Below are 15,887 nucleotides of genomic sequence, written 5' to 3' on the forward strand. Positions count from 1 at the left end.
TTCAATTTTATCAAACACCACCAAAATCTTTTAACCATTTACAAATTACAATAGAGGAAGAAGAAGAAAATCATGACAAAATAAAAAAATCATTAAAGTTATAAAGACAGAAAATAAGACTGAATTTTATAAAATATAAAAAAATGTATTATAAATATTTAATATTTTAAAATAGTTAATTACTATAATAAATTTCATTTTACTTATTTTTATTAATTTGTAGATTACAAATTTATTTTGACATTTTTAGTATTAAAATCTTTTCCTTAAAAGTTATTTATATCCATTCCGTGAAAATGCGCAAATGTACGACCAGTAGATTAATCATACAGATTTTCAAAACAAATTGACTATAACTGATAAAAGCGATAAACATTTGATATTTTAACGGGTTTAATCATTCATACTACAAGCACCTGCTTTGCTTATACAAACTCAAACATACCCTTCTTGCATCTTTATAATCTAGGTCAAAGGTTATAGTCCTATAATCTTATTCCACGCATATCTGATCAAGTGGAAAATTCTTGTCATTGGAATGAATTTCAGAAATCGACACATGGTTCTTCCCTAATGTGTTACCCATTTTTGAATTAACTAGTTACTATGCAAATAACAGATCTTACGGAGAAACTAATTTTGTTAAGCAAACATCTATTCAAAATAATAATATAAAAAAAGAAAAGAAAAACTGCAATCAATAACATAGGCATGCGGTTTAGCATTCCAAATGCTAACACTAGAAATGTTTCTATCCAAAAACTTTCAAATAATTTAAAAGAATAACAATACAAGCATTACTAACCCTCTATACACAGCTTACCGCTCCCTTTTCACCGGTAAATAAGTAGCTACTCTGCTCCTACAGCTTACAACCTCCATTGTCACGAAAATTCAGCATATCCCATATCAAGGAGTAAGCAATTTCTATCTCCAAATAAGGAGAATAACCGTCGTTTCTTAGGCTCCTCTTCAACCATAACAGCCTGCATTGTATCCTATTCGACAAGCCTCCACGCAGCTTGCTCAAAGGCCAATAATACAGGCGACTTATTCAGAATCCTCAGGAATCACTCCCAACAACGACAATCCTAACATCTCTGGCACATCGAACACCGACATCATGTCCTCGCCTTTAATCACATTTGTCCTCACTCTATTCACAATCATCTTTATATCCCTAATTCTATCACACTCCAAAAGCCCCGTCACTCTATCCTCATCACGCAGACTAGTTATATCAAGCATAGTGATGAGCACCACCTCATTAGCTGGAGTTATAGCCGTAATAAAGCCTGCATCAATTCCAGCCGGACAATCTATATTTATAAAATCAGGGCAACCTTCAGTCTACTTTTTAACACATCGACAAGCCAGACTAATGCTTTACCAACAAACTCTAACGGAAGCTTCAAGCGGGGTTTTGATATGCACAGAAGTTCGAAATTTGACCGCCGTTTATTGCGTACTAAGGCTTGACCCAAAGAATAAGAATAAGAAACTAGAGTTTTTTAGTTTGAAATAAGGATATGCGTAATATGAAAATCGTATTTTTGAAAATACAAAAAATTAGTTTTTTTTTTATATACAAAGTTAGTACAATATATTTGTAATTAATACATTATGATATATGGTGTAATTTCTTCAAATTATTTCTTTCAAATGGGTTCAGCATAAAGCCTAAAAGGTTGACAAAAGAAGGCCCCCAAGAGAAGAGGCCGCATGGGAGTAGAAGGTATCGTAATCATCATCGAAGTAAAGGAGGCTAAATCGGCCCAACTGTTTAGGCTATAGGCCCAAATAACAATTGACTTTGAACATTCTACCTATTAAGTGCATCATCAATACTAAGGACCCTTTATTTTTTGGTTGACTACTTCCATTTCCTCCAAACCACTCAGCATATTAGATTTGCATATTTTGTGAAGAAACACAATTTTAGTTGATCAAGACTCAAGACTCTTTAGTTTAGCACTTAGAAAACCTTGAGAATTCAATTGTTTAAGATATTAAATGGAATAGGTTTTCTTCCTAGTGTTCCATGATTCTGAAGGGAACTACATTTCCCACTTGACTAAGCTATATAATGCTTAAGTTAAAATTCTGAGCAGTCCTCATCATTTATACTAATGCCGATCCTACATATAAGTCGAACCCCAGCGAGCTAGGAAATCGCAAACTTGATCAACCAAGCTCACCTACAACTGATATATGCTTTTCTAAAGAAAATAAAATACGAATGATATATATATATATGCCGAGCCTACAAAGGCCACTATCTCCACTACGTGCAAATAACGCAAGAATGTGGCCTGAATCCCATTACGAATTTTTTAGCCATGAAGCTTTAATACTAAACTATGAAAACCGGTCCAAAGAGGCTTATAATTTATAAATGACTATGTTCGTACTCAAGACGAGATTAATGCATTTCTAAGACTCAAACTCAAACACACTATTTTTTACAGTCATATATACCCTACCAAAGAATCTGTTAATTGTACAGGAGTTCGCCTACTGGAGACACCTGAAATTTGGACTTGCTTCATGTATTATAATGACTTTCTATGCTTATACAAACATGCCCTTGTTGCATCTTTATAATCTAGGTCCAAGGTTATAGACCTATAAACTTATACAAGGCATATCTGATCAAGTAGAAAATTCTTGCTATTGGCGTAGATAATAAAATACTTGGTCTATGTTCTCTACCTGTGTAATGAATTTCAGAAATCAATACATTGTTATTTCCCAATGTAATACCCATTTTCAATTAACTAGTTACGACACAGATAACAGAAAGAATGGAGAAGCTGCATTTGTTAACCAAACAGCTATTGATTATAAAAAAAAAAAAAAACTAAATACAAAACAAAACTGTAATCAACAGCATAGGCTAGCAGTTTACCATTCCAAATGCTAACACTAGAAATGTTTCTATCCAAAAACTTTCAAATAATTTAAAAGAATCAAAACACAAGCATTACTAACCCTCTATACACAGCTTCCGGCTCCCTTTTCACCAGTAAATAAGTAGATACTGCTTCTACAACTTAAAGCCTCCATTGTCACAAAAATTCAGCATCGCCCGAATCAAACAGTGAACAATTCCTATCCTCCAAAAAAGGAGAAAAACCCGCGTTTTTTAGGTTCCTCTTCCACCATAACAGCCTGCATCGTATCCTGTTCGACAAGCCTCCATGCAGCTTGCTCGAACGCCAATCCAGCCAATGTAGGCGGCTTATTCAGCACAAGCGGGTACCCTCTATTAGTACTCCTAATCACCTCAGAATCCTCAGGAATCACTCCCAACAACGACAATCCTAACATCTCCTGCACATCGAGCACGGACATCATATCCTCGCCTTTAATCATATCCGTCCTCACTCTATTCACAATCATCTTTATATCCCGAATTCCATCACACTCCAAAAGCCCCGTCACTCTATCCGCGTCACGCAGACTAGTTATATCAGGCGTAGTAACGAGCACAGCCTCATTAGCCGGAGTTATAGCCGTGATAAACCCTGCATCAATTCCAGCCGGACAATCTACAATTATAAAATCAGGAGAACCTTCAGGTCTGCTTTTTAACGCATCAACAAGCCAAACTAAAGCTTTACCACCAAACCCTAACGGAAGCTTCGAGCGAGGTTTTGAGATACACAGGAGCTCGAAATTCGACCACCGTTTATCGCGTACCAAGGCCTGATCTAGACGGCAGTCGCCGTTCATAACTTCGACGAGCGTGTAATTGACGCGATTCTCGAGTCCGAGGAGAAGGTCGAGGTTCCGAAGACCGACATCGGCGTCAATAGCTACAACAGAAAAACCTAAGCGAGCTAATGAGAGTCCGACATTAGCGGTGGTGGTTGTCTTACCAACTCCGCCTTTTCCGGATGTGATGACGACAACACGCGGCGTTTCTCCGGCTAATTCGGGCTTCCGATTCCATTGGAGGACGGATTGTATGGAGGAATTTGAGTGGGTGGATTTTGAGGGTTTTAGGGTTTGGGTTTTGGGGGCAGTTACCGGTTTAAATGGAGCTAATGAGTGTAAAAATGAAGGATTTGGATTGCATTTTAGAGATAACATTGTTAAATTGATAGATAAAATTATTGAGCTAAAGTGTACAGAAGAAGATCATCATTTGCTACGAATCACACCACTGAATCAACCAACTAAGAAATGAGTAATGAGACTGTTAGGTGAGAATGTGAGATATTGAGAGGTTTACTGAATTGGGCTTTTTCTGTGCCCTAAATTGGATTTTTAGCCCGTTAGATGTGGGTATGAGCTAGACCTGTTCATGGACCGGATTCGAGTCAACCCATAGTGCTTTAATATTTTTTTATGTTAGCTCAAGCCCGGTTCGAGTTTTATATTCGATATCCAAGACTAGTCTTTTACACTATGTTCGGACTTCGATCGCTCGGCCTTACATGAGAAACTATTATAGGAATTAAATTCTAAAAAATAGGTTGTTTCAAAATAAGTACTAAATAAACATTTAAAATAAATAATTATATGAAGAAAGCTCGGACCTAGTCCAAACCACTGTCATATTCCATCCTCCTCCACACCGAGGGAGGACGCGAGCCCATTACTTCTCCTCAACTCTTTACAAGCTCATAATATTAATAAAGACAACAAATGGAGCGTAAACTTTTTATATAAGAGTCGTCTTTTGAAAAACCATAAATCCAAAGCGCAAACCCACAACAAAAACTATTCTCCAAATCCGGGCTATGACGGACGGGTCTGGGCAGACCGGACCGGACCGGACGGATACTCAGACCATGAACAAGCCTAGTCTGAGCCCATTGTTTTGTGATATTTTATGCATATGATGCGATTGTCATATTTCACTGAAATGAAAGTTCCGTTTCCCAATCCACTACAACTAGCTAGAGAGTTAAAAAGGAAAAATTGATCTCTACAACTACAAAATAAACAAGAAACAAAAATAAAATTCAGATCTGTAATCTCGACCCTTCAATCAGTTGCTCCCTCATGAAGAAACCTAATCCAACGGCTTCCATCTAACTTCCTTTATTTCTCCATCTAATGGGACCCACTTTTGCTTATCTCATCCATTCACAAAAGCTGCCAAGTGGCATAATAATATCAAAACACAACACGTAAATACAATGATCTTCCCAATTTACCCCTTGAATCAGTTCCGCCAAACTGTCCAGCAACACCTGGCAGAAGCTGATTGGTTGGTGGCACGATTTTCTCTTTTTCAACTTGTTACTCTGTTTCGTCACCAATCCCATGTGATTTACAGTTATATTTTATATCTCATTTCCTTTTTCTCTTTGTTTCTCTCATTATTTTCTCTAGATCCAAACACAAAGGTTGATGTACTTTGAGTTTCTCTAACACTGAATTAAGGTTTGGTTTTCTTAATCATTCATTTTTGTTTTTTATTATGATTGTTTTGGTGGATTAAGGTAATATAAGAATTGGTTATTTGGATCTGATTTTCATTTTTTTAATTATGATGTCTGAATTAATCTGTCTGTCTAGATTTGATGGAAATTGAAATTGAAATTGTTGTGCATATTTGAATTAGTTGAAATTCTTGATCTGTGTTATTCTGGTTATGAATTGGTTGTGTAAAGTTTAAATTTCTGTTTGCCAAAACCCGATTAAATCAATTGTAATGTCGAATTGGAGAACTGCTCAAATAATTTATAGTGGGACAGTGAGACCTGAGCTTTGTATTGCTGAACTGGAAATGTTGATTGTATAACAAGGATAATTTTACCATATCTTACTATTTTTATTGTATGTGAAACAATCATGAGTTGTCAGTGCTACCTCCTTTATATGGGGTTTTCCGTGACATTTGATTGGTTGTAGTTGTTTGTGAAGGCGTGAATATGTTTCGTGTGTGTTTCGTGAAATTACGAACCAGAAGGGTGCTAATTGTCTGGGTTTCGATCATGTATTTCTGTTTATTTGTACGTTTGCATCTGTAATGTGTCCATCTATGCTTGCTTCTGTGCATAATCTATTGAATAGGTAGGCTGCGGTTTGAAATAAAATGGGACTGCAATTTCTTTTCAGATTGCCGTTTTATTGTTGGGTCCTTGTCATTGTCTGGTTTGAGTTGATATTTATTACATGTTGGGTGTCTTTGTGCTCTCCTGATGTGTTTATACTTGCATTGGATGCCTCCTCTTTTTCATGGTGTTTCTGATTTTTATTTTATATATTGACTTTTGTTTTGGTTCCTTTGACTGCAGTTTGAGAAGGACATGTGAGCTGCTTGACTCAGAGTGTGATTGCGCTTTGTAATTTTGATCGGCTTTTTGGCTATACCGGGGTGCACAGAATGGGTAAAAGCAAGGGTTGTGTGAAAGTAGGGAGTATGGTACGGAGGGATGAGTTTGTGAATGCCTACCATTTTTCTCTTTTGCTATCTCCTGTTGTTTCTGTTTGGGATTGTGTTGTTAGGAAAATGAGGTATTCCTACAGACCTGAGTGGGTGTAGTTTGTGAGATTTTACAAGTTTTTTATACTTAAATTAGGTAGTAATTATTTAGTACTAAACAAAGGAAAACAGCATAGATAAAGAAACATAATTATAGAGATAATGTACACGTTTTAGAGGATTTCGATATAAGGTAAAAGAAAAAACAAGACAATTAGTGTAGGTTGATAGTTTCAATGGATACTATAGCGTTTAATAAAGTGCAACCTGTTATGAGAAAAGTGAAGAAGAAGCCGGTGAAAGGTGAGCCTGATCGTCTTAAACAAGCTGAGAAGAAAAAGAGGCGCTTAGAGAAAGCTCTTGCTACTTCTGCAGCCATCATATCTGAACTAGAGAAGAAGAAGCAGAAAAGGAAGGAAGAACAGCAAAGACTTGATGAAGAGGGCGCTGCAATTGCCGAGGCTGTTGCTCTGCATGTGTTACTTGGTGAGGACTCTGATGATCCATGTAATCTTGTGCTGAATGAGGAAGAGGGATTCAATCCATGGGATTGTGCTAGCAGTATTGATCTCTTTTTGGGTGAACAGAGGGCATGTCTTCCCTATCAGGATGTTATAAGGCATTCGGATGAAAGAATTGGGTGGATATCTAATGCTTGCGGAACTGAATGCGAGTGGAATGAAATGGATGATAACAATTGGTCATTCTCGTGTGGATCTTTTGGAAGAGATGCAAACACACCGTACTTTGAAGAAGAGGGTTGGGGGACTACAGAATTCTCAGCTGGTCTTATTGCAGCGCAGGCTGTTTCGTCGCTCCACATTGCTGAGGATGCTCAAATCGACAGGATCATCTTCAATGGGATGCTATGAGGATAGAAGAAAGCGTGCTGCCTCGTGATTTAGTTCTAAGTGATCATTCTGTAAATATTCGTGAAATCTCATCTTTGTTTATCTAATTTGTATGTTGCTTCCGATTTGAACCAACATTGCACAATGGTGCTTTTGCTTTTTTATATCATTTGCTTGTACTAGCTTGATTTCTAATGTTCCTATTAATTTTTTTTTTTGCCAAAGAGTTCCCTGTTAATTGAAATATTATTTTTAGTTGTTCCCTTCTGGAATCGAACTTGCTTGTTTGGACAATGAAAATCTCATTGATATCATATCAGTTTAATTTGATGTGCCAGAATTGCAATAAAAATAAATGTTGTAGTCGTAGGTGTTAATACTACTGGCATTCATCATTTGCAAACCTATAATTCGCAAACTGTTAAAACAATGTTAATATAGAGGCACAAGAATGCAGGAAATGATAAGTCTCAATAGAGCTGTTAGGTGATAAAAGCACGCAGATTTCAGAAAGAGGTGTTTTTCAAAAAATTAACCATGGCTATGCACAGAAAATTAAATTTTTGACAAGGCACTTACTAAGAAGATTCCAGATTATCTGAATTTCAATCGCATGACATGAAGGAGCCTTTCAATGTACCTTTTTCTTTAAGCACCATCGGAACAAATTGAGTGGAAAAGCAAATGAAATTTCACAGTGATTAACAATGAATGATAGGATTGTCAGTTGTATGTTTTAACTGGTACAACAAGTAACCATACAATGATGTTTCATATATCACCCGTTTAAGTCTGATGGGCAGGAAGTTCTGACTCCTGTGATTGGGGATTCTGTTTTGCTGGTAATCCTGATTTCCATGTCACAATCTCTGCTGTGTTTGTACATCTGAATCCCGTTTCTGTGAATTCTGCCGTGGTGGTAAATCTGAGCCTTGTTCATGCTGCTTCCGAAGAAATGCATCTTCATCCTGACCGTCAGTTTCTGTGCTAGTAGAAGGTTTAGCACCGGTAGTGATGAGGTTTTTAAACCAGGCTCCTTGAAATCTGGGGTTTCCCCTGTTGGAATTGCCAGGTGAATCTATGACAGGCCCGTTGTTGGATGCAACACCCGCAAGAAAACGATATGCCACTTTGCTGGCTGATACGATCTCTGCCTTGGCTTGTCTGAACTGTAATGAGTCCACCACATCAACACCACATGTTAGCGACACTGGACATATCAAATATATCAGATCCTAGCCAAAAAGAAAAAAGAAAAGTAGGATAAACATCTCACCCGTACGGCTGTATTTCCTGCAACTTCCAAGGCTGCATCACCAGCATTGGCAAAACGATTAACCCAACCTGTTAACAAAGCTGTAAGAATATATACTGATAACAACGAGGTTCTACGAAATCATGGTTAGTTATGCAGTAAAAAAATGAGCATAAAGAAGTGAACAGAACATGTAGCTCATTATCCATACTCAAATTTTACTTCAAAAAATATAGTGTAACGCAGGTCGGTTACAACTGCAAAAGAAGGCTAGAATGGATCCACGAACTCAGCAATAGAGCTGCTGACCACTAACCAAGGTGGGCAGAAGTACAACAGAGATGTATATAGACATCGAGTGGCTAGCCATTTCATAACTAAGTTTAACAAGATAAGCAATCAATTTTGTCATGTGCAACTAGAGTATAAAATACAAAACAATGAATACCTGGTAGTTTTGGCACCCCAAGCTTTTCACATAACTCATCACAAAAGTGATTGCAGTTCTTAGATAGCAAGTCATATGCACTTCCAGGCCATTCTCTACTCAGCTTGCGCAAGATCTGATTCACTTCAGAGAAGGAAAAGTCTGTTTTCCCTAATACAATGCTCTCACGATATGTGTACATTGGATTCTTTCCAGAAGGACAACTAAAAACTCCAGTTCCCTGTTCGCAGAATCCAAAAGACCATTCATCTTCACCATAAACCTGTTGCATACAAGACATACCAATTATTGCAGGTTACTTTGATTTATACTCAGAACAACTTGAAGAGGGGAAAAGAGACTGACATTGCCGAATTTTCAACGACAAAGTGAAACAGTATAAAACAGTGAAATAGAGAACTTTCAAATTCAAATGAAATGCTTAAGAATTCAAAGGAACAGGTTAAAAAAAGATGAATAAGAGAGAGTTGGTACATGGTACAAACAAGACAAAAACAGTGAAATAGAGAACTTTCAAATTCAAATGAAATGCTTAAGAATTCAAAGGAACAGGTTAAAAAAAGATGAATAAGAGAGAGTTGGTACATGGTACAAACAAGACACTTTTCCAATACACCTAAGGGTTTTGATGTTTGTCCAAAGAAATTGTCCATAACGCATAAACATGTTTGCCTTTGTGAAAATCTACTTGAACACCACCTTCCTATTCCTCATTTCAACATCATTAGCCTTCTATATTTTTTACCTCAGAAACTAAGAGAAGGAAAAACCACAACCTTAAATGCGATTAGCACGACTGATAATAGGACGAACAGAGTTTCTTAAAATTGATTGCACAGTCTACCCCAATAAAACTAGTTTATTAAATAAAACCACAAGTTCTTATCGACTCTTACATAATGCTAGGATACAGTGCATGAATCCTTTAGTGAAAATCTACTTGAACACCACCTTCCTATTCCTCATTTCAACATCATTAGTCTTCTATATTTTTTACCTCAGAAACTAAGATAAGGAAAAACCACAACCTTAAATGCGATTAGCACGACTGATAATAGGACGAACAGAGTTTCTTAAAATTGATTGCACAGTCTACCCCAATAAAACTAGTTTATTAAATAAAACGACAAATTCTTATCGACTCTTACATAATGCTAGGATACAGTGCATGAATCCTTTGGCACCAATCAATGAGAAAACACAAACACATAGACCTTATGAAATCATAATTCTACATGTGAGAAAACTTCCAAATTCCCCATCATTTTTGACAAATGACGTTTCATTCCAACAAATGAGATACCAATATAACAACAGGTTTCAACCATGTTGTCCTTCAAAATTGACAGGCACTAAATCACCAAGAAGAAATCAATATTTACTGCCAGGGTTTTGCATCTTTAGCCAATTAAGTTAAAAATTCTAAATCGTGTAGCTATTGATTTTATAAACAAACTGACTACAATGTGAGTAGACAACATGAATTCTTGTAACATTGATGATAGAGTTGCTAGTACTGGGAAGGCACTCCACAATATTTAAAATATTTGGTTTAAATAAATTTTACCCCTACTGAATGGATTTGTATTGCTCTCCAATCTGAGTTGGTCTAAGCAATCACAAACTAACTTGAGTCAGTGGTCTAAACTTCGATCATCGTACTTAGAATAACTGATACGATATTCCACCAAACGTAATCTATGTATTATTTTTAGTTTAAAACAAGTCTTTAATCCCTTAAGAACTTGCCATAACATTCAAGAAGTACAGAAATAAGTGTAACAGATGAACACGGAAGAACAATAAACTTAGATAATGAACAGTAATGCGTCACCGTCACCTAAATGTAGAGCCAAAGTACTTGAAATTGAAATTGAAGTCTACTGTTCCGCTAAATTGAAATAGAAGATTTAGGTTTCCAAACAAAAATTTCAAGCATAATAAAATTAAAACTGTTCTCTTGATTCGGAACTACATAAAACCAAAACCTCAGATCTCACCTTAACATAATAAAATTCAACAAAGTAAAACACAAACGCAATCACAAGTTCTTCAGAATCTAACTAAACTCGCTCTTCACGAGATAAATGACTAATTAAAACTGTAGATCCTCATAAACAAGATAACACATAAGAAAAAGAGATAGAAATGACCTGAACAGCGCTATGGAAGATGCCGCCAAGTCCAACGCCGTCTTTAAAGATCTTATTGATCTGCATGATTGTATTGTTCGTCTTCTCCGATCCACTATTCGTTACGTCATATATATGCAATATCACGTCCGTCATTCTTATTCCTCAACCTAACAAAACCTAAAACCCTAACCCTAACTTCAAACTCCTCCTCCTCCTCTACAATAACGAACACACAAATTTCTTGAGTCGTAACCGCTCTCTGTCTTCTCCTTCTCGTTCTTATCTTCTAAATTCTTCTGGTTCTCTATTAAATTTGATTTAAATCTTAAAGATTAGAATGCAGAATTTAATTTTTTTTTTTTTGTCTGTCACAGCAAATTCTTTCACGATTGAACAACCACTATTCTGTTCTTGGTTTATTTATGTGTCAAGCAGGGCAGTTTTTTTTTTTTTGAATTTGTTAATTAATCTGTTAAAATGGAAGGGAAGTTTAGGATATTTAATGCAAAAAGAGAGGTAGAAGTACGAAATTGCCCCTAAAGATTTGAGGATTTGCAAAACAAACGGTTATGTGGTTTCTTACAACTGTATGCCACTATCGGGTCCTTAGAGGCATGATTAAGCGGGCCTGTTGGATAAGATGGTCCTACCTTTGCGCCCAATTATTCTCATTCTATGTATGTGACACCGACGCCATATTTACTATTATGCCCTTACTTTTTTTTTTTCCTAAGTTTTTATTAGTTCAGTCAAATTGCAGTCAAATTGTAAGAGATAAAAAATGTAATCTTTTCATTTTCAAAGGCTCCCTTAATTAAATTTTTTTGTATGTTTAATCTAATAATTGTATAATATTTTTTTAGTAGCATTTAATTTAATGTTTTTATTATTTGATCTAATTATATATATATATTTTTTTTTCCAGAATCTAATTATATATACTTTGTAAACTTTAGTTTTTAGTTTAATTATATTTTAACAAAGTTATAACAAATACATAATATATATCAATTTTAAAAAATACAAATACAAAAATTATTAAGTTCAACATTATTTTTAATTATTTATACTAAATTAAAAAAAAATGATAAATAAGTATAAATATATTTATATAAAGTTAAAACACCAATCTAAAATAAATAAAAAATTAGATTCTAAAATAGCATGGAAAATCCAAATATTAATGGCATAATTTATCCATTTTCTTATTTTAATCTATTTAATATTGAATTAAATTAATAATTCTCACATATAGAAAGCACCTTGATAAATTTAGTACAATTTTTTTTAAAACATATTGAACTTATAATAATTTTGGTGAATCATCCATGAGAAGCTGTTATATAGTTGGATATGGATTCTTGAGATTTTGGTTTCTTCAATATGAAATAACTTACCAGTTTGAGTCCTCTAGTAGCAACACAAAGTAGAATAATAGCAATTACAATAATATTAATCACAGGAAATAAAATATTAATTTAACTTTTGAGATTAATTAATGCATAAATCACATAATCAGTTTAGTATATATTCATCTGCTCTTTAATCACTTTATTTCCACTGCTTTATAGTATTCAGGATTTAAGAAAAAAGATTAAAACTCTGGACTGGTACCTTAATACTAATACGCCTTTAATCTTTTAACAGTCATTCACAACATTACCTGTGTTCTATAATGTACAACACTATCTGCCATCATTGGTCAACAATTGAGAAAAAACTTTGCTGGTTGATATGTCTGAAGCACCATTTCCATCATCTCTTTCGGTATCAGCGTTGCTCGAGGAACCCGGAGCAACCATGGAAGAAGGTGATGGCAGTTCTTGCACATTCACATTTCCGTCATCACGTGTATCTTTTGACGGTCCAGATTCCTGAAGTTGAAGTACATATTCTAAATTCCATAATACATCTCCAATGGTTGGTCTATCAACTCCGTAGTCAGCCAAACATTTCTCCGCTGTTTCTCCGAATTTCTTCAGGGAGCTTCGACTGATTTGTCCGACAAGATGGGGATCGATTATTTTCTCAAGCATGCCCTTTTTCTGCCATTGCATTGCCCATTCAGCTAAATTCACTTGCTCCCTAGCAATCAATGGGTCAACAGCAGGTCTAGCACAAAGTACTTCTAAAAGCACCACTCCAAATGAATACACATCTGACTTATCCGTAAGCTGCTGTCTTCGGAAATATTCCGGATCAAGATACCCAAAACTACCTTTCACACCAGTACTCACATGAGTCTCATCCAAACATGGACCGGATCTTGAGAGACCGAAATCAGCAACCTTGGCTACGTAATTCTGATCCAGCAAAATATTGGTAGACTTGATGTCGCGATGGATGATGCCTTGTGTTGAACCTGTGTGCAGATAGTGAAGACCTCTTGCGGCACCAATGCAAATTTCAAGCCTTTGTTTCCACGACAAAGGTGGATATCCTGAACCGTATAAATGATTCTTCAATGGCCCTCGGTCCACATACTCATAAACCAGTATCATTTCTGACTGTTCTTCACAATATCCAATGAGTGAAACAAGATGGCGGTGACGAATCCTGGACAGAACTGTTATCTCCGTCTGAAACTCAGGAAGTCCCTGCCTAGATCCCGGTACACCTCTCTTTACAGCAACCTTTGTGCTGTCTTTAAGAGCTCCTTTATAAACCATACCAAATCCACCAGAACCAATAATCAGATTTTCATCGAAATTTTTAGTGGCTAACTGTATCTCAGCAAAAGAGAACTTCAAGCTGTGAAAACCAGGAGATGCACTGACAGTCACTTCGGACATTCTACTGTGCGTACTGCCTCCAAATACACGTAAAGGCGTCCACCCCACACTTTCTGCACGCCTTGGTTTTGGTTTAATCTTCTTCTTGCGTTTACACACAAACACAACAGCAATTACAATCAATGATAACGCAACAAGACCTCCAAGGATTGAACACAACACAATCCAAATTAGTCTCTTTTTCGATCCATTATGCATAATAGGAACATTTAACATCTTCATGATCTCCACCCCATTCAGAATAGCATTAATTCTCATAGGAGTGCTTACATCTGAGGGTCCAACACTAATATGTATAGCCCCTGAATCATCAGAATCTGCGATGAAGTCTACGTAGATAGGAGATGCCAGCACATGGAATGTAAGCGACGACAAATCAAGATCTTTATAAGCAGAGTAGTCGTTTATGTAAACATCGAAGTACAACTGGTTAAGCGAAGTACTAACAAAATCACTAAAATGCATCCGAACCAAGTGTCGGACACGTTTCGAACCCACCGGAAAATCCCATGTAATGTTGAATTTCGCACCTAACATCGCATTATCCCTATTCATCTCCTGTGCAGTCATATACACATTATCAGGTGCAACCTCTTGGCTAGCACCCCCACTCTCATAATTAGGCGTATGAGTGGTAGCGGCGCGTTTCGCAGCAGATTTTAACACAAGGTAATCATCATCAGGGACCCAAGTCCTCCACAAAGTATCATTAAAAGGTGTCACCTTTGAACCTCCAACATTAATCCTATGAATTGTTTCTAAAACATTCAAAGAAAGGTTCCTATACTCTTGAATTCCATTAGCACTAACCAACCTAGCTCCATAATCAACAATTAAATCCTTGGGAGCTGAAAACACTTCAATAGCACTAACAAATCCAAACCCAGGTTCACTCACAGGACTAAAAAAAATTTCTACAGCTTCACCATCAAATTTCATTACATACTCTTTGATCATAAAACCTTTCGTACTAAAATCACTCAACAGATTATTACCGTTAACAGACACACTAAACTTTGCAGCTGACAAATTAAAACTCTGAGCTACAAATGGGGAGAAATGAAAACGTACCACATGAGTCCCGTTTTTCTTGATGTTGAACTTATAACTCGAAGAAGAAGTGAAAATCCTGGCTGTACGGTACAATGGTTCGGAAATCGGAGATGGGGTTTGGTCAGTGAGTGAAACGGATCGGTCTGCTGAGAGAGTAAAAAACCCGGTTTTAGAAGAATCGCCGACGAAGACTCGGTTATCGAGTGAAGCATTGGCGGCTGAACCGCAATTCAGAAGGTAATTGTCTGTCGGAGCGAAAGCGGTAGATAAAGAGAAAAGAAAAAACAACATTAAACAGAGACAGTGAACTAGTTTGGGTTCCATGGATGAATATTGTTGGGTTGTTTAAGGTTTTATGGATCAAGATTGTTTAACAAGTTATTGGTTCTTGAAGACATTAAGTGCATGATTGAATTTCACTCGTATTTGAAAATTTGGAGCTTTACTGACGGTGCAAATTAATGATGATTTGATTTATTAGTGCTGTTTTTATATCAATTATTTTGCACCGTTCACATTTGAGAATGATGGTGGTTTGCTACTGGATAAGGAAATGGGATTTGGCTGCTCTCCATTATTAATTACTGTTGCTAAGTATGGGTTTAACTGTTCTCAAATTTGATTAGGAGAGTTCTGCAGGGTTTATTTAGACATGTTTAGCAAGAACAATGGTCGTTATTAGCTTGATCTTGTTAATTTAATGGATATTTAAAAATCAAGAATTCAAATACAATAATCAATTCTCCTGCAAAAAATTCTTCAAAGATCAAGAACATTTATACCAACTCGTTTTGGTAGCTCAAGGCCATGTGATTTGTCGAACTTGACATTATACCCTTGAATAAAGAGTTAATCCGGTCCTCAAATTTGTATATCGAAATCAAATAAATTATTTTAAATTTTTTTAGTCA

General features: G+C 36.1%; 4 protein-coding genes and 1 pseudogene across 4 annotated transcripts; 1 reads left to right on the forward strand and 4 right to left on the reverse strand.

Moving 5' to 3' along the window:
* Nucleotides 1-748: 748 nt before the first annotated feature.
* LOC126673012 (septum site-determining protein minD homolog, chloroplastic-like) lies at nucleotides 749-2,767 on the reverse strand (annotated as a pseudogene).
* Nucleotides 2,768-2,865: 98 nt separating this feature from the next.
* Nucleotides 2,866-4,212, reverse strand: LOC126674795 (septum site-determining protein minD homolog, chloroplastic-like). The gene has a single exon (XM_050369307.2). It carries the CDS (start codon nucleotides 4,093-4,095, stop codon nucleotides 3,112-3,114), a length of 984 nt encoding a protein of 327 aa, XP_050225264.1. The 5' UTR covers nucleotides 4,096-4,212; the 3' UTR covers nucleotides 2,866-3,111.
* A 2,292-nt stretch (nucleotides 4,213-6,504) lies between these two features.
* On the forward strand, nucleotides 6,505-7,488 carry LOC126672032 (uncharacterized). Its single transcript, XM_050365921.2, has one exon. The coding sequence runs from the start codon at nucleotides 6,679-6,681 to the stop codon at nucleotides 7,312-7,314; it is 636 nt and encodes a 211-aa protein (XP_050221878.1). The 5' UTR covers nucleotides 6,505-6,678; the 3' UTR covers nucleotides 7,315-7,488.
* Nucleotides 7,489-7,868: 380 nt separating this feature from the next.
* Nucleotides 7,869-11,596, reverse strand: LOC126672031 (uncharacterized). Its single transcript, XM_050365920.1, has 4 exons — nucleotides 11,150-11,596; nucleotides 8,997-9,258; nucleotides 8,570-8,637; nucleotides 7,869-8,462 (listed from the first exon to the last, which is right to left on the reverse strand). The coding sequence occupies exons 1-4, from the start codon at nucleotides 11,282-11,284 to the stop codon at nucleotides 8,154-8,156; spliced, it is 774 nt and encodes a 257-aa protein (XP_050221877.1). The 5' UTR covers nucleotides 11,285-11,596; the 3' UTR covers nucleotides 7,869-8,153.
* Nucleotides 11,597-12,597: 1,001 nt separating this feature from the next.
* On the reverse strand, nucleotides 12,598-15,543 carry LOC126674022 (probable receptor-like protein kinase At5g24010). The gene has a single exon (XM_050368375.2). It carries the CDS (start codon nucleotides 15,298-15,300, stop codon nucleotides 12,817-12,819), a length of 2,484 nt encoding a protein of 827 aa, XP_050224332.1. The 5' UTR covers nucleotides 15,301-15,543; the 3' UTR covers nucleotides 12,598-12,816.
* Nucleotides 15,544-15,887: the final 344 nt, after the last annotated feature.

This window comes from Mercurialis annua, linkage group LG3, assembly GCF_937616625.2.
Source record: "Mercurialis annua linkage group LG3, ddMerAnnu1.2, whole genome shotgun sequence".
Taxonomy (NCBI): Eukaryota; Viridiplantae; Streptophyta; class Magnoliopsida; order Malpighiales; family Euphorbiaceae; genus Mercurialis; species Mercurialis annua.

What these genes read in the sequence shown, in the direction of transcription:
- LOC126672031 (XM_050365920.1), bottom strand. Translation starts at nt 11,284, where the DNA reads ATGACGGACGTGATATTGCATATATATGACGTAACGAATAGTGGATCG. An exon ending in TGGGGTGCCAAAACTACCAG is followed by an intron (nt 8,638 to 8,996) that starts GTATTCATTGTT and finishes CTTTGTTAACAG; the next exon opens with GTTGGGTTAATCGTTTTGCC. An exon ending in CAGGAAATACAGCCGTACGG is followed by an intron (nt 8,463 to 8,569) that starts GTGAGATGTTTA and finishes GACTCATTACAG; the next exon opens with TTCAGACAAGCCAAGGCAGA.
- LOC126672032 (XM_050365921.2), top strand. Translation starts at nt 6,679, where the DNA reads ATGGATACTATAGCGTTTAATAAAGTGCAACCTGTTATGAGAAAAGTG.
- LOC126674022 (XM_050368375.2), bottom strand. Translation starts at nt 15,300, where the DNA reads ATGGAACCCAAACTAGTTCACTGTCTCTGTTTAATGTTGTTTTTTCTT.
- LOC126674795 (XM_050369307.2), bottom strand. Translation starts at nt 4,095, where the DNA reads ATGTTATCTCTAAAATGCAATCCAAATCCTTCATTTTTACACTCATTA.